We start from the raw sequence: 23,425 nt of genomic DNA, 5'->3' as shown, positions 1-23,425 counted from the left end.
GGGTGTGTGAGGTGGCATTTGAATGTGTTAAAATAAATCCTTTTGAGAAGGGTGGTTTGCAGGAGTGGAGGCAACAGTGGAATGTGGGGGGAGGTTTTTATGCTGATGATGTATTTTTTGATTTATGAGTGGAGGGGGAGTTGGATGAGCAGATGAGAGATGTTGAAACTGTTCAGAGAAATGAGGGGGATTCATCTTGTGCATTGTTAAGGAGAGGGGTGGTTTCTGATGCATTATGGTTGCTTTATGTGTGAGCTTATGGATGATGTGATAGTGATCTGGAATGCGGTAGAGTTGGGATCTCCCATAAAACAGAAAATGATGCTGACTTATTGAAACAGAGATATTATGAGTGGGATAACAAGCCTGGGAACTGTTGGCAGCCCATCCAAAATAAATAATGTGCCAACATACTTTTATGACTATTAAAGATGAACAGGGGGATGTGACAGTACAAAACAGATTTGCACATTTCTACCAACAGCTCCCAAGATTAATGGAGAAGAATGAGTTTAATTGCTGAAGATTAGAAACATAGAAACATGAAGGCATATAAAGGCCAAATGGGCCATCCAGTCTGCCCTTCCACACCATCCACTATCGCCTCTTCTCCCTACGAGATTCAAAATGCTTGTCCTCATGCTATCTTGAATTCAGATACAGTCTTCATCTCCACCATTTCCACTGGGAGACTACTCCACACATCTACCACCCTTTCTGTAAAGAAGTATTTTCTTACATTACTCCTGAGCCTATCACCTCTTAACTTCATCCTATGCCCTCTCATTCTGGAGCTTTCCTTCTTTTGAAAAAGACTCACCTCATGGAGATTAACGCCACAGAGATATTTAAAACATCTCTATCATATTCCCTCTCTCCTGCCTTTCTTCAAGAGTAGAGAATGACACAGGGACAAATTTTTCCCCATCCCCACGGGAACTCATTTTCCTGTCCCAGCGAATTCTTTTCTTGTCCCTACCCCATTCCTGTAAGCTCTATCCTCATCTACAGAAGCCCCAAACACTTTAAAATCCCAAGTGTTCGAGGCTTGTGCGGTTAAGGCAGAGCTTAAAGGAATGGGGCAGGGACAGCGACAGTGACAAAACTCACAGGGAGGGAACAGCAAATCGAGTTCCTTGTCCCCTTGTTCCTTGCCATTCTCTATTCCAGAGTATACATTTTAAGTTCTCTATGATTTATGACAAAGACCACTAACCAATTTTGTAGCAGCCCTCTGGAACAACTTATATTTTTTTGGAGGTGCGGTCTCCAAAATTGCACAAAGTATTCTAAATAGGGCCTCATCAGAGAGTTATAGGCTTCTCAAGCCCCAAGATCACTTCCCCATGGTCCTCATCCACATTGGCACAAACAACACTGCTAAGAACACCCCGAACATAACTAGAGACTTTGGAGCCCTGGGTGAGAGGCTGAAGCAGACAGGAGCGCAGGTGGTCTTCTCCTCGATCCTCCCAGTTAGAGGCAAAGGAAGTGCCAGGGATGAGCGTATACTGAGGAATAACGAGTGGCTTCAAGGATGGTGCCGGGAAATGAACTTCGGACTCCTGAACCATGGAGAAGCGTTGCAAGGACTTCAGGGACCAGACGGACTCCATCTGACCAGCAGGGGTAAGCACGTTTTTGGATACAGACTAGCCTGCCTGCTTCGTAGGGCTTTAAACTAGGTAAGTCGGGGGAGGGTACCCACTCAGATACAAGTGCAGTAAGGAACGATCCTGACGAGGTGAGTCGAAACTCCGATTCTAAGTCCAAAGTAAGTGCCCCCATTGCAAACAATACTCTAGGAGTCACACTACCCCAGGTGGGAAACTCCCCACAGGGACTTAGCAATCACGGGGTATGGAGGGCTATGTATGTTAATGCACACAGTTTAGGCAATAAGATTCTAGAATTAGAGACCGAAATAATGAATGCTGACCTTGACGTGGTGGCAATATCCGAACCTTGGTTCACAGACTCTCATGGGTGGGATATGGCTATACCGGGATACAACTTATTTCGTCAGGACAGAGAGGGAAAGTCAGGGGAAGGGGTGGCACTATACATTAAAGAAGACATCAAAACTACCAGAATCACAGATGTCAAATACACCGGGGAATCCCTCTGGGTGAACCTGGCCAGAGGCAGGGAAAAATGCCTGTATCTTGGTGTAGTATATAGACCTCCAAGACAACTGGAAGACAAAGACTCCAAATTAATTGAAGACATAGAGAATATCACTCTACGGGGAGACGCTGTTCTGCTAGAGGACTTCAACATGCCTGACGCAGATTGGAACTCATACTCAGCAACAACCAACGGCAGCAGGAGACTGTTTACATCCATAAAGGGAGCACGACTCAAACAAATGGTATTGGAACCCACTAGGGCCCAGGCGATCATGGACCTGGTACTCACCAACGGGGATAGCATCTCGAAGGTCTCGGTAGGAGATATGCCAGCGACCACAACATGGTGTGGTTCTACCTCAGGAAAGGTTTCCCTAGATCAAACACGAAAACAAAAGTACGTCAACTTCCGAGGAACCGAACGCATGGGAGATTTCGTCCACCGGACACTGCAGAACTAAGCTATGACCGATGATGTGGAAGCTATGTGGTCATCCCTGAAATCTACCATACATGAAGCGACAAGCCTCTACATTAAATCAGTACACAAACGGCGGAGAAACAACAAACCCCAATGGTACTCCGCAGAAATCTCGCACCTCGTCAAGGAGAAAAAAAAAGCATTTATTTCCTACAAATGAATGGAGACTAGGGAAGCTAAACTAGAACATAGGGCGAGGTCTGCAGCGGTCATAACGGCAGTCAGGGAGGCCAAACTTCGAGTGGAAGAGACTCTGGCAAAGAATATGAAGAAAGGGGACAAATCCTTCTTCAGGTATATTAGTGATAGGAAAAAGAACACAGACGGGATAGTACGCCTTAGAAAACCAGATGGGAACTGCGCAGAATCAGATTCCAATAAAGCAGAACTACTCAATGAATACTTCTGCTCGGTCTTCACCTGCGAGGCACCGGGGCACGGTCCGCAGTTGCAGGCAATGTACAGCGTGGAAGACCCGTTTCAGAATTTCGAGTTCACACCTGGTGACGTCTATTACGAATTGGCAAGACTCAAGGTGAACAAAGCCATGGGACCGGACAATCTACACCCCAGGGTGCTCAGTGAGCTGCGTGATATTCTGGCAGAACCGCTATCAGGACTCTTCAATCTCTCCCTAAGTTCGGGGAGAGTCCCCATAGACTTGAAAACAGCACAAAAAGGGTTGCAGGGCAGAGGCTGCAAACTACAGACCGGTGAGACTCACATCAATAGTATGCAAACTCATGGAAACACTAATCAAATGTAAATTAGACGCAATCTTGGATGAGGAGAATCTACGGGATCCCAGTCAACACGGATTCACCAAGGGTAGGTCCTGCCAATCCAATCTCATCAGCATCTTTGACTGGGTAACAAAACAGTTAGACTTGGGAGAATCCGTGGACGTCGTATACCTAGACTTCAGCAAAGCTTTCGATAGTGTCCCGCATCGCAGGCTGTTGAGCAAGATGAAATCAATGGGGCTGGGAGAAACACTTAACTACATGGGTCAATGACTGGCTGAGTGGTAGACCTCAGAGGATGGTAGTTAACGGTACCCTCTCTAAAACATCGGAGGTGACCAGTGGAGTACTGCAGGGCTCAGTCTTGGGCCCGCTCCTTTTCAACATATTCATAGGTGACCTAACTCAGGGGCTTCAAGGTGAGGTAACTTTATTCGCTGACGACGCCAAACTATGCAATATAGTGAGAAATGGCAATTCACCCGATAGTATGACACAGGACCTACATTTGTTGGAGCTTTGGTCCTCGACCTGGCAGCTGGGCCTCAATGCTAAGAAATGCAAGATCCTGCACCTCAGCAGCAGAAATCCATGCAGAACTTACACCTTGAATGGTGAGACCTTAGCTAGAACTTCAACAGAATGAGACTTGGGAGTGATCATCAGCGCAGACATGAAAACTGCTGATCATGTGGAGAAGGCTTCATCTAAGGCAAGACAGTTGTTAGGTTGCATCCGCAGGAGTTTCGTCAGCTGGAAGCCTGAAGTCATAATGCCATTATACAGAACCATGGTGAGGCCTCATTTGGAATACTGTGTGCAATTCTGGAGGCCACACTACCGAAAAGATGTGCTGAGAGTAGAGTCGGTGCAACGGATGGCCACCAGGATGGTCTCGGGGCTCAAGGATCTATCGTACGAGGAAAGGCTGAAAAATTGGCGGCTGTACTCACTCGAGGAACGTAGGGAGAGAGGAGACATGATCGAGACGTTTAAGTATATTACTGGCCGTATCGAGATGGAAGAAGAGATTCTCTTTCTCAAAGGACCCTCAGCCACAAGAGGGCATCCGCTCAAACTCAGGGGCGGGAAATTTCATGGCGACACCAGGAAATATTTCTTCACAGAGAAAGTAGTTGATCCTTGGAACAAGCTCCCGGTGCAGGTGATCGAGGCAAACAGCGTGCAAGAATTTAAGAGCATATGGGATGCCCATGTGGGATCCCTTAGAGGGTTAAGCCAAGGGAACCTGTCACCAGGAGTGGGATCCCTAGGATAGTAGACTTGGGGGTGGGTCAGTAGAGTGGGCAGACCTGATGGGCTATGGCCCTTATCTGCCGTCATCTTCTATGTTTATACAATGGCATTATCACCTTCCTTTTCCTACTGGCCATTCCTCTCCTTATGCACCCAAGCATCTTCCTGGCTTTGACCTTCACCTTTTCTACCTGTTTTGCCACCCTAAGATCATCAGACACAATCACTCCCAAGTCCTACTGTTCTTCCATAAACAGAATTTCTTCATCTCCTATACTATACCGTTCTCCTGGATTTTTGCAGCCCAAGTGCATAACCCTGCATTTTTTAGTATTAAATCTTAGTTGCCGCCTCATGGAGGGAGAGTATGGCACAGTGGTTAAAGCTACAGCCTTGGCACCCTGAGGTTGTGAGTTCAAACCCACACTGCTCCTTGTGACCCTGGGCAAGTCACTTAATCTCCCCATTGCCCCAGGTATGTTAGATAGATTGTATGCCCACTGGGACAGAGAGGGAAAACTGCTTGAGTACCTGAATAAATGCATGTAAACCGTTCTGAGTTCCTCTGGGAGAACGGTATAGAAAATTGAAAAAATAAAATAAAAATGTTATTCACACCCTCTGTAGTGTCTACCCTATTACAGAGCTTGGTATCATCCACAAAGAGACAAACTTTGCCACACAATCTTTCTGCAATATCACTCACAAAGATGTTGAATAGATGTTAGTGGAGTGTCGCAGGGATCTTGCCCAAGGCCCTAAATTTAAACTGCAGACTTATGTTAGTATAATGGTAGATTCACGCGGAACTGCCATTACAAAATTTTGCATTTAGCACGCATCATTCTGGCACATAAATTTTGGTTCTCTTTCGTGAATCTACCCCTCTATGGAAAGATGACCCCCTAGCAGTAGTACCATGAGACTATCACTATGGTTCGCCGGTGCCAGCAGAGCAGGTGCAGCTTAAGATAACTTTTACCCACTTCCTAGACAACCATGCATTTTTTAAGGTCATGGGAGGTGGGTGGGAGGAACCTTCTGGACTTGGGGGAACAACCCTTTGGGGTACAGTTGGGGGGGGTGTATTGGAGAGCAGTCTTGAGCTGGCATTATTTGGGGGAGAGGATGACCCTTTCCTATAGCTACTGCCTTTTTCAGATATGGCCAATGGATGAGCACTTCTTGCTAGGTGGCTTCCATGCAGCATTAGTCCTTTAAAGGGAAGTCAGCAACCTGCAGTACAGCGATACCACGGTTTGTTGATTCCTGAGTAAATGAAGGTGTGGTAAAAGTATCCCTTTCACTGCATCCTGATAACTTTAAGACTTGAAGCTGATAAGCAGCTTGAGTGTCAAAAGTTTTTGTCAATTAGCCAACTGTTTAAGTTTGAGTGCAAAGTTCACATCTATGAGCTTTAAAGTAGTAGCAGACTGTTGAAACTATTCCAATGCGATTACTACACAGTGATCATAGAAGGAGGATATTATTATGTTGATGGCTTTTATGTTCCATTCTGCCCCCAGTTATAGCCTCTCAACCCATTCTTTGGAGATCTTCAAACTAAACTAAACTAAAGCTCAAGGGGCTTTATGTACTACTTCCTCACCGGATCTTCCATACTTTGCTATTAAATTTATAAATACTTTTTTCCACCTTAGTGTATAAATAGTTTAAATACTTAGCTTAAAACTTGTGGTCATGCTTTCAGGGATTTATACTGCCAACATGTTTCACCCAAAGGGGTTTTATCAAGGCACTATATCCCTTTCTAAAGCTTAACGTCGCTGTAACCGACCACTGAATTAACTATTCCCCAGATCTGTTTGCATGCATTGCTTCCATTGTATGCAAATAGATCTCATGCATATTCATTAATGAAATCCTGAAAACCCAACCTGGTGAAGGCCGAGGTTGGACACCCCTGAATAAAAGGATGTAAAGAGATGGTAATCATAGCGGTGCAAGAATTAAGATAACTCTTATTTCCCAAGAGTTTAACCTAAACATTTTAATGAAAATAAGTCATTCTAAGCAAGCTATTTCTTGGAACAGTTGCCAGAATATTGGGACAGGTTTTAGGGATACTAGTGGAATCCCTGTGTCTTTAGGAAGGGGATAACGGATGCCTTGCACAAGGCAAAGGGAAGAAATTTCCAGAGATAGAGAAAAGCGAGAGAAAAACGAACCAGTGACGTGAGAGCGAGTTGAGGGGCAGTATAGACAGAGGTCTTTACAGTGCCTAGCAAGTAAGGAAAATAGATTTGTTTACGCAGCAAAATCTATTCCAACTTCCAAATGCAGGAAATTCAACACACCCACTATAAACGATATCCATCTCTCTATTCAAAATACAAATCCTAGAGGAGTTAAATCCGAGATTATTCCACCAATATATTTGAAGAAATTTTTCTCCTGTTTGGGTCCATTTATTCATTCTTTGGTTCACAAAAGCTTAACTACCGCTTACGTCCCACTTTCTTGGAAAACAACAACTATTACACCCATAGTAAAAGACCATAGAATTAGTCCAGAAGAAATCTCGAATTACCGACCCATAGCCAATATTCCTTTTCTCGCTAAAATCACCGAAAGACTTGTCTTTAATCAACTTTCTGACTTTGTAGAGGCTTCGAACGTTCTCCACCCGAACCAAACTGGTTTTCGGAAATTTCACAGTACTGAGCTATCACTAATTGGAATGATTAACAACATCCATTATTTTTTAGACCATCAAAAATCAGTTGTTCTATTCTCACTCGATATATCAGCGGCTTTTGACACTATCGACCATGCTCTTTTATTAGAACGTCTTGAATCAATTGGCATCAGTGACGAAGTTCTGAAATGGGTTGAATCTTTCCTCTCTAATCGATCCTCAACAGTCTATTTCAACAATGAACACTCTAAACCTTTCTCAACCTCATATGGAATTCCACAGGGCTCTATTCTTTCCCCTCTTCTCTTCAATATTTTTTTGTCCCCACTTCTAAACATCTGTCAATCTATCGGTTTTACATCTTTCGCTTATGCCGATGATATTCAACTATTGCACCCCATTGATCCAGGAAATCCTGATGAAATTTCAATAATCAACGAGAAATTGGACTCAATAAAAAAATGGTTGAACACTAACAAATTAGCTTTAAATATCAAAAAAACAAAATCTATGCTATTCCCTTGGAAAAAGGACATTTCATTGGACACTGCCTTTGTCCTAGACAACATTCCCTTAGATTCCGTTTCCTCATTAAAAATTTTAAGTATCATCGTGGATGACAAGCTTTCATTTCACGATAATATAGGAAACACAGTTAAATCATGTTTCTATAAATTACATATGATACGTTCTATATCCAAGTTTCTTAAACCTAAGTCTATAAATATATTGATCCACTCGTTAATTATTTCCAAAATCGATTACTGCAATTCCCTTTTTTTCAATATACCGCAAAAAGAAAAAAGGAGGTTACAAATCATCCAAAACACTGAAGTCAAACTAATTTATAACGCAAAAAAATTTGACCATGTCACCCCTCTGTTGATAGACTCCCACTGGCTTCCTATTGCTCATCGAATCTCGTATAAAATATTACTGCTAGTTTTTAAATCTATGATCTATAATGAACCTCAGTTCATCACTAGACTGCTCATTCCATATAACGTTTCACGGACTCTTCGATCAGCTTCAAACAATCTGTTAACAGTTCCATCTTTAAAAATTATTGGTACTAGAAGACAAGACATGTTTTCAATTATCGCCCCTACCTTATGGAACTCTATACCTCAGTACATTAGAGACATAAAGGACCTCATTTCTTTTAAAAGAGCTTTAAAAACCTATTTTTTCAAGGAAGCTTTTAACATATGAATCTCAGATTTACAAATTTTTTTTTTTTAACGCTAGGTTTAATATCCCATAATTTTGCTTTTTTCCCTTCCCTGAGTTATTTTTCCCTTAAATGTATATTTTTCTCTACAAATATATTGTAACTTTCCCCCTCTACCCTCTTGTTTCATGTGTGTTAACCCAGTATGTTTTTTTAATTTAAAGGTCAGTGTATTTTACTTGAATTGTACATCGCTTAGGTATTTAATAAGCGATTTATCAAGCACTAATAAAACTTGGAAACTTGGATTTGTGCCTTATTCCATGCTATACTGGATCTCAGACTTTGCATTCAATATTATGACTAAGTTGTTGTCATCTCTACTACATAAATATAAATTAGTGTTAGGCACTGTAATTCTCTGAATCTTCTTTTTTTTATTTCTTCCTCCCCAGGGTACAAACCTATGACTGTGGCCAAAGGATTGCGGACTGGCTGTCTCTGTTCCTGGGTCGCCAGTGCCAATTAATCCGGCAGACTCCTGACCTCAGTAGAAATGCAAATAAGAAAGGTACAAAGTTTGGCGACAAGAAGGCTAGATACTCCAACAGATATATGTGTTAAGTACCATGCAGCTCATTGGTATATAATTTTATTTATTTTTATTTATTTATTCAATATCTATACTGTTCTCCCAGGGGAGCTCAGAATGGTTTACATGAATTTTCCCTTTCTGTCCTGGTGGGCTCACAATTACATTACATTACATTCGGGATTTCTATTCCGCCATTACCTTGCGGTTCAAGGCGGATTACAAAAGGTTAGTTTAAGGACAGGATTACAATGAATTACAGAATTACAGAATTACAGAGTTAGAGAATTATAGAATTACAGAGTTACATAATTACAGAATTACATAATTACATGAATTATAATGAATAGCTAGATAGGTTAGATGTAGATCTTAAGGGCTTTTAGAGGTCGTGTTGTTATTGCTGTTTTAGGAATTTCTTGAAAAGTGTGGTTTTTATTTCTTTTCTGAACGTCTTATAGTCTGGGGTTGTCATCAGAAGGTTGGAAATCTGTTTGTCCAGTCTTGCAGCTTGTGTGGCTAGGAGGCCGTCATGTTGTTTTGTTCTTTTTACTTCTTTGGATGGGGGGGGTATGAATGGGGAGTGCGTTTTTCTGTGTCTGGTGTTGGTTGCTTGGATGAGGCGATTATTCAGGTATGATGGGCTGTCTCCGTGTAGGGTTTTAAATAATATGCAGTAGAATTTGAATTGGATTCTTTCTTGGATTGGGAGCCAGTGTGAGTTGATGAAGGCCTCAGTGATGTGGTCGTGTTTTTTCAATGAATAGACGAGTCTTAAGGCTGTATTTTGGATTGTTTGGAGTTGTCTTATCGTATTTGCTGGACATGGGAGGAATAGTATGTTACAGTAGTCCAATATGCCTAGTATCAGGGATTGTACTATAAGTAGGAATTGTGTACTTTCAAAGAATTTTCGGACTTGTCTCAGGTTTCTCATGATTGCGAATGATTTTTGAGTTGTTTTGTTTATTTGCGGTTGCATTGTGCAGCATCTGTCTATGGTCATGCCTAGTAGTTTTATGGTTGTTTGGATGGGATATTTGGTTGCGTTTATGTCTAGTATGGTTGTGGTTTGGATCTTGTCGTTTTCTAGGAGGATGAATTTGGTTTTGTCTTGGTTGAGTTTAAGTTTGTGATTTTCCATCCAGGTTGTGACTGCTTCCAGTGTTTGGTGAAGTTCGTCCGTCATGGTTGGTTTGGAATGATCGTATGGGATGAGGATGGTGATGTCATCCGCATAGCTATAGGATGTTATGCCTAGATTATCCAGATGAGTTCCTAGAGAGGCAGTGTATAGATTGAAGAGGGTGGGGGATAGTGGAGATCCTTGTGGTACGCCGCAGGGGTTTGACCAGGATTCTGATTTTTCTTTGTTTGATTTTACGCTGTAGGTTCTGAGTTTTAGGAATCCTTCGAACCAGGCGTATACTTTATCTGAGATGCCTATTGCATCTAAGATCTGTAGAAGGATGTTGTGGTCTACTAGGTCGAATGCCGCCGATAGGTCCAGTTGTATGAGTAGCATTTTTTTTCCTGTACTAAGTTGTTGTCTAACGGTATCCATGAGGGAGCCTAGTAATGTCTCTGTGCTGAAGTTTGTTCTGAATCCTGATTGCATGGGGTGGAGTAGGTTGTGGTCCTCTATGTAATTGGTGAGGAGTTTGGCTACTAGGCCTTCTATAATTTTGACATATAGCGGAATTGAGGCTATAGGTCTATAGTTAGCTGGGAGGTTTTGTGGTGCCTTTGGATCTTTTTGGATTGGGGTGATGACGATTTCGCTGAGGTTGTCAGGGAATGTGCCCTCTGTGAGCGTGAATTGGATCCATTGTAGAGTTATGGTGCGGAACTTTACACTAGAGGTGGTAAGGAGATATGAGGGGCAATGGTTGAGGTCACAGGAGGCATGGCTGTATTTTTTGTAGAATTTGTTGAATTCTGACCATTGTATGTTTGGGAATTGAGTCCAAATTCTGTCTGCTGCGATTGCCTCTTTTCCTGTAGGGTGGATTGTGATTGGATTTTGCTTGGATGGGTTGAGGATGAGTGTGGCTCTGGTGTTGGTGATTTTATTCTTGAAATGTTCTGCTAAGAGGGTAGGTGATGGTAGAGGTGTGTTCGTGGTGGTAGTGTGTGGTTTGGTGTCTGTTAATTCTTTCAGGATTTGGAAAATTTTTTTGGAATCTTGTATTTCTGTGCCTATGAGCTTGGTATAGTAACTTTTCCTCTTGTCTTTTAGTCGATTTTTGTATAGTTTGTTGATTTTTTTCCAGTCGGTTTTTGTTTGTTCTTGGTTCTTTTTTCTCCATTTTCTTTCTAATCTTCTACACTGTCTTTTGAGTTGGAGTAATTCATTATCAAACCATTGGTCTGATTTCCTGCTGATTCTGGTTTTGGTTTGTAGGGGTGCCAGATTATCAAGGATGTTGGTGGATACATTTTTCCAGTGGGAGATGAAGTTTTTTGGGTCGCAGTCTTGGATGGTTTCGTCTACCTTTGACCAGAAGATGGTTGGGTTGATATGTTTGCGTGAGGTATATGTGGTTTTTTTTGATTGAGGTGTGAATTTGGTTTTGGTCCAATTGATATTGAAGTTATAGATGTAGTGGTCTGACCATAGGGATGGGGACCATGTTCCGTTAGGAGTTTGGATTTCTTGATTGGATGGTTGGTGAGACATGAAAGCTGCAATGTCCAGTTGATGACCTTTTTCATGCGTGGTTTGTGGGTTTAGGATCTGGAAGGATAATGCATTGAGAAAGGATAGACAGTTGTTTGCTGGTATGGAGGTTGGGTCTTCTAGGTGTAGGTTTAGGTCTCCTAGTATGAGGTTAAAATCAGCTGTTAGTGAATTTTGGTAGATGAAGTTTTCAAATTCGGGTCTCACTGTGGTCCAGTTTCCTGGTGTTATGTAGCAGAGCAGGCAGTTTAGAGGGTTTTTTTGTGTTGTGTTTGTGAGTTGGCACGCTAGGAAATCCATTTGTGGAGTGGATACTTTCTCGAGTATGTTTAGAGTTATGGAGTTTTTGAATATTATTGCTAGTCCTCCTCCTCTTTTTTTCTCTCTGCAGGTTACTGTTATTTTGTATCCCGGCGGGCATACTTCTTTTATTCTAGGGTCTGTGTCTGAGGTTAGCCAGGTTTCAGTGAGGAATAAGCAGTCAAGTTTTTCTGTTGTTATCCAATTTTTTATGTTTATCTATCTGGGGCAAAGAGGGGATTAAGTGACTTGCCCAGGGTCACAAGAAACAACATGGGTTTGAACCTACAACTTCAGGGTGCCAAGACCTCAGTAATAATGGGTTTCAGTATTCAGTGCCGGTGCTCACATAGCTAAATAATTAAATAGGGCCACATAAATAGCAATCTTAACTTTGGTTGCTTTGGTATGCAGATAAGGAACCAAAACTAGGGTTATCGTTTTTCCATTTTGCTTCTGCACTGAATATCAGCCAACACTTGCATAGCTTCCAAGTAGCAGCCAAAGTTTTTGGATGTGTTTCCCCCTCCCTCTCCCTCAAAACATGGTCTTATCATCCTTCTTGACCCCTCCCCTTCCAGAAATAAGACCCACCTGAGATAAAATCCCTTCCCCCCTGACCCTACTTTACGTTCCTATCTTGTGGGGGATACCAGGCAGGAGCAATCCCTGATTCTTCCTGCCCCTAGGAGCTTCATCAGCTAAAACAGCTCCCATGAGATCTAGCATTAGTCTTGTAATACTACTGCTAGAAGTCAGTCTTCCAAATATAAAAGAAAAGATCCAAAAAGAAACATTGATAGAAGGAGATTCAGAAAAGACACCAAGAGTAAAGTTGTTATAGAAAGAGAGAGACGAGATCCATGGAGGACACCAGGAGAAACTTGAAATAACAGCCGAGGAGCGCCAAAAGCAGCCTATGGAACAAAAGATCAGTTGATGCTATATACAATCATCAGGACAACTGTAGAAGCATCAGATTCTCAGTGTAATGCAGACTAATATGCCACCAGCTTATAATGATCTTGATTAGATCTCAGTTTTCACTTCAGGACATGCCATAAAATTTTATCCTGTAATTATAATGGGCCTGGTCCTTGAACAGCCTTAAACATTAGGGTTAATTCCTTAATACTTACCCTAAAGGCAATTGCAAACAGTACAACTCCATCAAAAGTACAGAGGCCCTTTCTCCCTACATTAAACAGACCAAAGCACTTTGTATAGTTTGTAACTTCTCTAATCATCATACAGAAAGTCCAACAAAGAGAATATAAGAATTGCCATACTAGGACAGACTGAAGGTCCATCAAGCCTAGTACCCTGTTTCCAACAGTGGCCAACCTAGATCCTAAATACTTCGCTAGATCCCAAGTAGCAAAATAGATTCTATGCTGCTTATCCTAGGAATAAGCAGTGGATTTCCCCAAGCCATCTCAATACATCCTACAAATGTGTTCATTCTGCTATCCTTCAATATCTCTCCTCGCTTCTCTCTCCTTATACACCTCCCAGAGAACTCCGTTCCTCAGATAAGTCACTCTTAGCGTTACCCTTCTCCTCCACTGCTAATTCCAGACTTCGTTCCTTTCATCTAGCTGCCCCCTATGCCTGGAATAAATTACCCAAGTTTGTCCATCAAGCCCCTTCCTTACCCTTGTTTAAAAGCAGACTGAAACCCCACCTTTTTTATATAGCTTTCAATCCTTCACCCTACTCCTCTGCCCTCCAACCCAGCCCACTGATTAACTGGTCCCCTTAACTGTATCTATGACATCCTGTTTATCTGTCTTGCCTGTTTAGATTGTAAACTCTTTGAGCATGGACTGTTTTCTTACTCTTTGTGACTCTGTGCAGTGTTGCATGCGTCTGGTAGCGCTATAGAAATATTTAATAGTAGTAGCAGTAATAACGGCCCATGGACTTCTCTTTTAGGAAATTATCTAAACATTTTTTAAACCCCACTAAGCTAACCGATTTCACCACATTCGCTGGTGACTAATTCCAGAGTTTAATTACACGTTGTGTGAAGAAATATTTTCTCCAGCTTCATCGCATGTCCCCTAGTCCAAGTATTTTTGGAAAGAGTGAACAAGCGATTCACATCTACTCTTTCCACTGCACTTATTATTTTTTTAGATCTTTATCATATCACCCCAAGCCATCTCTTCTCCAAGCTGAAGAGCCCTAGCCACTAGCCCTAGCTGGGTCAGACTGATGGTCCATGAAGCCCAGTATCTTGCTTCCAAAAGTGCTCAATCCAGTCATAAGTACCTGACTTGGCCCATATATTAGCAAGTTTCCATGCTACCAATCCCAGGGATAACTGGTGGACAAACAGTATTGCAGTAATCTAATTGAGCAGTTATGATTGACCAGGTTTATGTATTTATGTATTTAATTTGTCTATAGTCCGCCAGATTATAATAAACATATGTAGTTTCAAAAACATTACAAATTAAAACCCAACATGTGCAGTTAAATAACCCACATAAGATAAAATCATATAAATCTCTTTGAATGCTACATTAATACTGAAGACCGTTGAACCATCAAACATTACATGTCGGCTCCCTTGGAAATATCAAAAACATGTAAAAATAGATATTACATTACATTAGTGATTTTTATTCTGCCATTACCTTGCAGTTCAAGGTGGATTACAGAAGAGGATTTCTGGACATGTCCAGAGGTGTTACAGAGTAGAGTGGGTTGCTTCAGAGGATTGAAATGTTTCATACGGTGTTAGTTAGTCTTCATGGATTTCTTGAATAGCAAGGTTTTTATTTCTTTTCTGAAAGTTTTGTAGGCTGGGGTCGCGATTAGTAGATTGGAGAGTTGGTGGTCTAATTTTGCTGCCTGTGTGGCTAGAAGGCCATCATATAGTTTTTTTTCCGTTTGATGTCTGATTGGAGGGTATTTGAATGGTGTGTGGGTTCTCCTGTGTCTGGTTGTGGTAGTTTGGATTAGGCATTTGTTCAAGTAGGCTGGGCTGTCACCATTTATGGATTTAAATAATAGACAGTAGATTTTAAATAGTATTCTTGCTTGAATTGGGAGCTAGTGTGAGTCGAGTGATGTGGTCATGTTTTCTTAATGAATAGATTAGTCTCAGGTCTGTGTTTTGTACTGTTGTTTTGTACTGTTGTAGTTGTTTTATCATTGTGTTTTGTACTGTGTTTTGTACTGTTGTAGTTGTTTTATCATTGTTGCGGGGCAGGGGGAAATATGTCTTCAAATACATTTTATTCGAAGAGGCTTCAATACATAAATGTAAATATACCAGCAACTTGTTCACAATCTGAGATCCACAATGGAGAAAGCAGACCCTCTAGTATCTGTATAACATATTTTTATTAGAGGCAGAATCAATAGCTGTCATGTACTATCTGATCGCAACATCTGAGAAGGATGGTATGGTTGCAGCACTTGAGTTAGATATAAGGGAGTCATCCCTTGCAAGGCTTTCTAAATAAGGATCAAGATCGTAACAATAACCCTGTGAAATGCTTAAATAAAGAATATTATAATAATCTGTTAAAACCAAGCTCTGGACAGCCATTATAAAATCACTAACTGGGATCATGGGCTCTATTTTACTCAAAACCCTGAGCTGATAGAAAGAAGAGTGCATAACCCATCTTATCTGCTCTTGCATGGTGAACTGAGAATCCAAAACTACACCAAGACTCAAAATCTGCTCGTTCAAGGGAAAAGAGGCACCATTACTACTACTATTATTATTTAACATCTCTGTAGTGCTGATAGGCATATAGAGTGCTGTACAACAACATACTTAAGAGATAGTCCTTGCTCAGAAGAGCTTACAATCTAAATTAACAGACATCAGGACAAGTAGGGGCTTAGAGAGCTACTCAGGGCGCTTAGGGTGAGGGGTTATGAGTTAAATGCATTCTCAAAGAGGTGGGCTTTTTACTCTGGATTTGAATGGTTACAGGGATGGTGCTTGACTTACTGATTCAAGCAGTTTGTTTCAGGCATATGATGCAGCAAGAAAGATAGAGCGCAGTGTGGAATTGGCAGTAGAAGAGAAGGGTACAGATAAGAGAGATTTGCCTGGTGAACAGAATTCCCATGGAGGAGTGTAGGGAGAGACAAGAGAGGAGAGATATTGAGGAGCTAAAGAATGAATACACTTTTAGGTCAATAAGAAGAGTCTGAACTGTGTATGGAAGCGAATGGGGAGCCAGTGAAGTGACTTGAGGAGGAGGATGATGTGAGCATTGCGACTGTGGTGTAAAATAATTCATGCAGCAGCATCAAAAGTAAATGAAGAAGGCACATAAGGATCCAAATATAGATCTATCATCATCGCATCAGTTTTTGCTAAATTCAGATCTGCTTATGGTGATGACATCCCAGATGTGAGGATGTGCCCGTCAACTACAATAAAGCTAACTGAGAGAGGGAGGAACCAGAGTGAAAGCTGTATTAAAGACAGTATCTGATCACTTCTATCGAGTTTCCTGTTATTTCCTGAGCAACTTTGCCACAGCTGGTGGCCCTGCCCTCATATCAGTGACATCTTCATCCAAGGCCTGGACTCCTTGTCATAAAGCAGACCCAGGGAGATGCTGGGGAAGTAAGCTTCCCAGTGTCTGAAAGAGCTTCTGAGCCCCTCTCACTTTTCCTTCTCTACCCTCTCCCTTTGTTGATGGTCTTCTGTACTTTATTGCATTAGCACGCACTAAACTTTAAAGATGCCCATAGGAATATAATTGGCATCTTTAGCGTTTCTTTACCCTCTCATTGCCTGGGTCTGTTACTAAGCTGCATTGCCAAGCAGCTCACGCTAAATGCTGAGTCACCCATAGGAATTGAGCATGCACTGCTCAGCAGTGCAACTTAGTAAAAGACCCAGTGTGTTTTGCTAATTATTGTGACCCGGCAGTATATCAAATTGAAGAAACCATAAACCAGTGGTTCCCAACCCTGTCCTGGAGGACCACCAGCCAGTTGGGTTTTCAAGATAGTCCTAATGAATATGCATGAAAGAGATTTGCATGTAATGAAGATGATAGGAGTGCAGATCTGCCCCATGCCTATTCATTGGGGTTATCCTGAAAACCTGATTGGCTGGTGGTCCTCCAGGACAGGGTAGGGGGACCACTGCCATAAACATAAGATGTAATCACAAAAAATTTGATATGATTAGATAAAACAGGATATAATTCCTATTGATTCCTTTCACCAAAGAACTTTATTTATAGATCCACTCTTCATAGAGGTGTTACTTTTAAAGGACAAGTATACCGAAATGATTGCCTGATAGCATTTGGAATCTGGACAATTATTTATCATTTAGAACAGTGGTCCTCAACTCTGTCCTGGAGGACCACCAGCAAGTCGGTTCTTTAGGATAGCCCTAATGAATAGGCATGAGAGATTTGCATATGATGGAGGAGACAGGCATGCAAATCTGCTCCATGCAGATTCATTAGGGCTGTCCTGAAAACCTGACTGGCTGGTGGTCTTCCAGGACAGGATTGGGAACCACTGATTTAGAAAACATCTTTAAAAATATGACTATTTCAAGTATTTTATTAAAGGGATTTTAGATGAGCGGGAGACTTTCTGAGTGAAGTTTGTAGATATTTTATCATTGTAACATTCAGTTCTAGTGGATTATATTTTATTTATTGTGTCAAATGGCTGTTTTTTATTGGGGGGTTTGTAATCCACCTTGGCCTATTGTTCTTTCCATATATGTCTCTCCTCTGAACTTTAAAAATACTTAATCATAGTTCTATCCCCTCTCCCCTTTGTGTATTAGTTAGTCTGTATGTCCAATTGTCTACCCCATTATTATATTTTATTAATTTTTGATTTTTGTATCTCGCTTAGTAAAACTAAATAAGCGATTCATCAAAGTCTAATAAAAACTTGAAAACTTGAAACTACTTTGGATGAACTGGACTATAAGTAAGCGACGCAAATAACATTTAAATTAAATAACACAGATAAATAAAAGTATCATCTCAAAGACATACAGGGCCAATGAAAGTAAAACAAAACCAACTCATAAGAGATCACGTTCCTGGAAAATTTTTGTTGTACAGTTTCCTAGACCATACTTTTTTCCCCCAAAAGGTTGAGCCAAATCAAGGTCTTTACTCTCTTTAGCCCCCTTTTATCAAGCCGCGTTAGGATTTTTTTTATCGCTGGCCACTACGGTAAAAGCTCCGATGCTGATAGAATTCCTATGAGCGTCATAGCTTTTGCTGCAGCGGCTGGTAATTAAACAAAACCCTAACGCAGCTTGATAAAAGGAGGCCTGTAATGTCCTAGTTTGTAAATCACAAGAAAGGAAAAGGATTTGGGTTCCCCATATAACTGCTCCTTACTTGATGTGAACCATTACTATAAGCACTTGTCAGCTGAGAAGGTCCATGCTTACAATGACACAAAAAGGGAAAGCTGTGACAGAAGTCTCCTGCAACTAACCTTACTGCTCAGGGCTGTCTTCTGGCTGTCTAAAAGATGGGGGGTGGAAGCAAAAACTGAAGGTCTTTAGTAACTGAACTATTCTTTCTTTGTCTTCAGCTCAGTCAGGTGTCAACCCAGCTTTGCTGTCTCTGGTGAACGAAGCACAGTATCTCCTAATAAATACAGCAAGCATTCTGCACCTTCGAGAGCAAACAACGTCAAGGTAAGACTTATCACATCCTCTTAAACAGCAATCAAGAGGGCTGTTTTCAAATAACTGCTTTGTGCATTGGCTTGCTGTCATAAACATTCTTTATATCGTTGCATTTATCTGAAAATACAAAGCAGCTGTACTAATTGATGGCAAAACACTACCTGCAATGCCTTCTTTATTAACCTCACCAGAGTATTTAAAAACCATGTGCCACAAGTCGCTGAGTATTCTCAAAGTGGTAGAGAATGACACGGTGACAAAATTCATCACCGTTCCCGTCCCCGCGGATAACCGCGGGAAATAATCCCATGTCATTTTCTAGTATCTATTTCAACCTCAGTCCTTCTACACCAGCATTCTTCAAAGCAAAGCTTGTGGGTCAGTGGTTGTGGCCATTCATACTCTGATTCTTCCCTCTCTCCTTAAAGAATGACATGAAGATGGTTTCCCGCGGTTATCCGCGGGGACGGGAACGGTGATTAATTTTGTTACCGTGTCATTCTCTAGTGGTTATTCTAATCTTTTCATTGGCTGTGATGTTGCTCATTAGGAACAGAATTTCCACGTGTTAAAATCTGTCTTCCGCCATGGAAGTCCTTTGTAGAGCATCGTTTTCCCAAGGCTGCCTGTAAAAACTGGACTCAGCAGTTCCATTGCAGAAAAATAAGATATCCAACACTGAGACAAAATTCCAAAAAGTAGCACTGTAGATAGTAGGATTCATAGCAGAGCATATCAAACTGTCGGGGGCCATGACCCCAGCTGCATGACCAGAAAATGATGTCTTCATGGAGCCCCCCCCAGGTGGTGAACTCAAACACGGGTTTTGCAACAGTTTTGGAAGTCCTGATTAATCAAGTCCTTTGATGAAGCCCCCGAATATTGTATGTTCTACTCACATAGAACATGTAAACCATGAATTTACTTGAAGTATTGACGGGAAGGGTAGGAAAAGCATCAGGAGCTAACCACATAAGTTCTCTGCTTTAAACTTTTAGTGGCAGCCAATGAATTAATTTCTGGTTGAACATTTCAATGTCTACCTAAATATTATGGTTTTTAGAGGAGCCAGGATTACAGGTGTTTTAGGGGTGGGGCTACAAGTTACACAGATAGCAGTGATATCCAGCCACATTCTCGATAACTTCCCCCCACACCCATTTTATCAAGCTGTGCTAGAGGTTTTTAGCATGGGCCAGTGAACATGTACTCTGATGCTCATAGGAATTCTATGAGCTTCGGAGCATTTACCGCACCGGCTCCCTTGGTCTCTCTCTCTTCATATAAGCACATAAGCACATAAGCAATGCCTCTGCTGGGTCAGACCTGAGGTCCATCATGCCCAGCAGTCCGCTCACGCGGCGGCCCAACAGGTCCAGGACCTGTGCAGTAATCCTCTTTTTGTTACCCGCATAGAACTTCTATGGTAATGCGGTATACAAGAATAAAGTTATTATTATTATTATTTATACCCTTCTATCCTCTTTTCCAACAGGAAACTGTCCAATCCTTTCTTAAACCCCAGTACCGTACTCTGCTCTATTACATTCTCTGGAAGCGCATTCCGGGTGTCCACACACGTTGGGTAAAGAAGAACTTCCTAGCATCCCCACTCTCAAAATTATCAATACTCGAAGGCAATTTATTTTTACTGTTGCGGCGCCTCAGACCTGGAATTCACTCCCGCTATACTTAAGAGAGGAGAAGAATTTGGAAAAGTTTAAGAGCCAACTTAAGAGCTTTCTTTTTAAAGATGCGTTCAATACTTAATTGAAATGTTAATTTGCTCTTTCGTTAATTGCTCTTTTGTCTACTTTTATTTTACCTATTTATTTGTCCTTCGATTCCTGTTGTTTCTGTTCATGCTGTGGGTGTTTCAAGTTGCTGATGTGATGTTATAGTGTACTTATCTTCCACCTTCCACACTGGAGTGCTACTGCTGCACTATACAGCTGATTTCTCTATTACAGCAGCTCCTCCAACTCCCTGAAATTTGGGAATTAGAAGCTTAGTAGCAGAATGAGACAGAAGTCAGAAATAAAAATGATTTTGACCTATTATTCGGTTCACTAAAATATCAGTCCGGTTCTATTTCAGTCTCGAACAGGAACAGAAAGTAGTTTTAGACTCACTGTAATTGAATCTGAGACCCCACAGATGCTGTATCATTTATTATCTCACAAAAATGCTTGCAGCCACCTCTGGATGTCTATTGCCAACGCAGGCAAGCATGGCTCAGAATCTCCAATCTTCATTCCAGTGTACAAAATCGCCTTTTAAACATTTCCTGTGTAGGGGATGATTTATTTGGAGATTGTATAGAGGAGGCAACACAAAAGATCAAGAAACATGAGGATTATATGACCACCTTACTTCCTCCCAATCAACCCAATCTCAACCACCCGGAAAATATTCCAGTACTTCTAGACAGTCTACTTATTCCAAATGTAGATATAGCCAACCTTCCTCATCCTCTCGAGCTTCTACTCAGAGGTGTCCCAGACAGCAAAGATCGCAAAAGTCTCAGTCACAGCTTCAGTCTAAGCAACAGCAGTCATTATGACTCCATATGAGAAGTCTGGAGAACAGAGCCTTTTTGATTCAGTGGCAGCGGGCCTTTGGGCGGCTGTGGCCTCTTCTTTTGTGGCTAGAGCTTGCTATTCTAAGCTTCACCATGATCCTGATATTGTAGTGCTCCAGGATCTCCCCTTCTTAATTTCAAAGGTGGATTATGTGGTGGATGCCTTGTATAACATTTTGAAAGTATTTAGCAAGCTGTCGACCTATTCTGTTTCTGTGCGTCGGATGTTAGGATCTACCAGTGGTCTAGGGACTCGTCCTCCAAGGTGACCCTGAGTAAGTTGCCCTTATGAGGGCAGTTGCTGTTCAGCAAAGGTCTGGATGACCTTATGGCAAGTGTGAAGAACCCTGGTCCCTGAGGGGTTTGGGGTGCCATCAGGGCCGGATTAATAAATAGGCCCAGAGGCATGTGCCTAGGGGCTGAAATTTCAGGAGGGGCTGCTGAAGGAGGACAGAGAACAGCTGCCTTACCGTCTCTCTTCACCTCGCCTTTTTTTTTTTTTTAAACAACTATTCCCCCCCCCCCCCGTGGGCAGTTTAGATCGGCTTCAGGCCCCCCCACTTAAGATCGGCTACAGTCCCCCCACTTAAGTTTGGCTATGCCCCCCCCCACACACACACACACACACTTAAGATCGGTTACGGACCCTCCACTTAAGATTGGCTATGCCTCCCCACTTAAGATCGGCTACGGACCCCCCCCCCCCACTTAAGATTGGCTACGCCCCCCTCTCCCTGCGGCATCAACGGCACTTATAAGATCAGCAACAAGCTCCCCGGTATCAGTAACAAGTAAGATCAGCAATGCTGTGCTCAACACAAAGTTTCCCCTCTGACACAAACTGCCCGGGCGGAAACAGGAAGCTGCGTCAGAGGGAAGCTAGTGCAAATGGGAAGACCCAAACACATAAATCAGCTGAAAATCAAGACGACAAAGGTAGAAAAAAATTTCTATTTTTTAATATTTTTGCTATAGGATAAAGTAGTTTAGTGTTGATAAATAGAAAATGCAAATAACGGCGATTGTTTTATTGGACTAATTTTAATACATTTTTGACTAACTTTTAGAGACCAAATTCTCCTTCCTCGGGTCAGGACAGGATACTGTAATACTTTACTGACCTAAGGAAAGAGGGTTTGACCTCTGAAAGCTAATTAAAAAATGCATTAGTCCAATAAAATGGTATTATCTTATTTTCCATTTTTTGTTTTTAGTTTTATTTTTATTTGTTAATTTGTAAAGTGATTTGTTATTTCTCTTTTTTCAAATTTACATCTGCTATCTTTATATTTTGTTCAGTATTGGGGGATATGCACCACTGTTTCTTCACCCCCTAAACTGTACAGTTCCTTCGGTTTGTAGCACAAGCCAGTATGCTGAATGCTCTGCACTACTCTGATGGTCATAGAATTCCTATGATAGTCAGAACAGCGTAGAACATTCAGCCCGCCAGTGCTAAATACCTCTTCTATGCTTTTATAAAAAGGGGGGGGGGAGAAGGGTATTTTGTGATTACTTATTCCATACTGGATGAGGGTGGTTCTGTGTCCTGTGCGCATGAAAGACATGATTTTCTGTTAGCATTGACCAGCTTTGTTTGGCAAAATGCATCAGGCCTGGCTCCTGGGAGCACCTTGAATAAACTTGATTTGAATCTCCTTATTGTCTGCCGATCTTCTTTTGTTCCACGTTGGATTCTTTGGTGCATCACTTGCCTTGTTGTTTTGTTATAAATTACCATACATGGAGTGGAACGTACCAGAGGAGTTACAGATTTGGTTGTTTATACATACATATGGATTAAAGTTGGACATAATCAAGCTCGAGGAATGGGCATCGACATGGCAGATGAGGTTCAATGTGGATAAGTGTAAAGTGATGCATGTCGGTAACAAAAATCTCATGAACAAATACAGGATGTCCGGGGCGGTACTTGGAGAGACCTCCCAGGAAAGGGACTTGGGAGTTCTGATCGACAAGTCGGTGAAGCCTTCCACATAATGTGCGGCAGCAGCAAAAAGAGCAAACAGAATGCTAGGAATGATAAAGAAGGGGATCACGAACAGATCAGAGAAGGTTATCATGCCGCTGTACCGGGCCATGGTACACCCTCACCTGGAGTACTGCGTTCAGCACTGGTCGCCGTACATGAAGAAGGACATGGTACTACT

At 41.7% G+C, this 23,425-nt stretch overlaps 1 protein-coding gene across 2 annotated transcripts in view; it reads left to right on the top strand.

The window, feature by feature from the left end:
• The window catches only part of MOCOS (molybdenum cofactor sulfurase), a 406,383-nt gene that overhangs the window by 360,412 nt on the left and 22,546 nt on the right, over window positions 1–23,425 (top strand). For both annotated transcript variants that reach the window (XM_033930634.1, XM_033930633.1), the window contains 2 exons: window positions 8,896–9,011; window positions 18,577–18,682. In XM_033930634.1, coding sequence (XP_033786525.1) covers window positions 8,896–9,011; window positions 18,577–18,682 — 222 coding nt within the window. The remainder of the gene's footprint in view (window positions 1–8,895; window positions 9,012–18,576; window positions 18,683–23,425) is intronic.

The sequence above is a fragment of the Geotrypetes seraphini genome, chromosome 2, assembly GCF_902459505.1.
Source record: "Geotrypetes seraphini chromosome 2, aGeoSer1.1, whole genome shotgun sequence".
Classification (NCBI taxonomy): Eukaryota; Metazoa; Chordata; class Amphibia; order Gymnophiona; family Dermophiidae; genus Geotrypetes; species Geotrypetes seraphini.
This window is presented reverse-complemented; position numbering and strand designations above follow the sequence as displayed.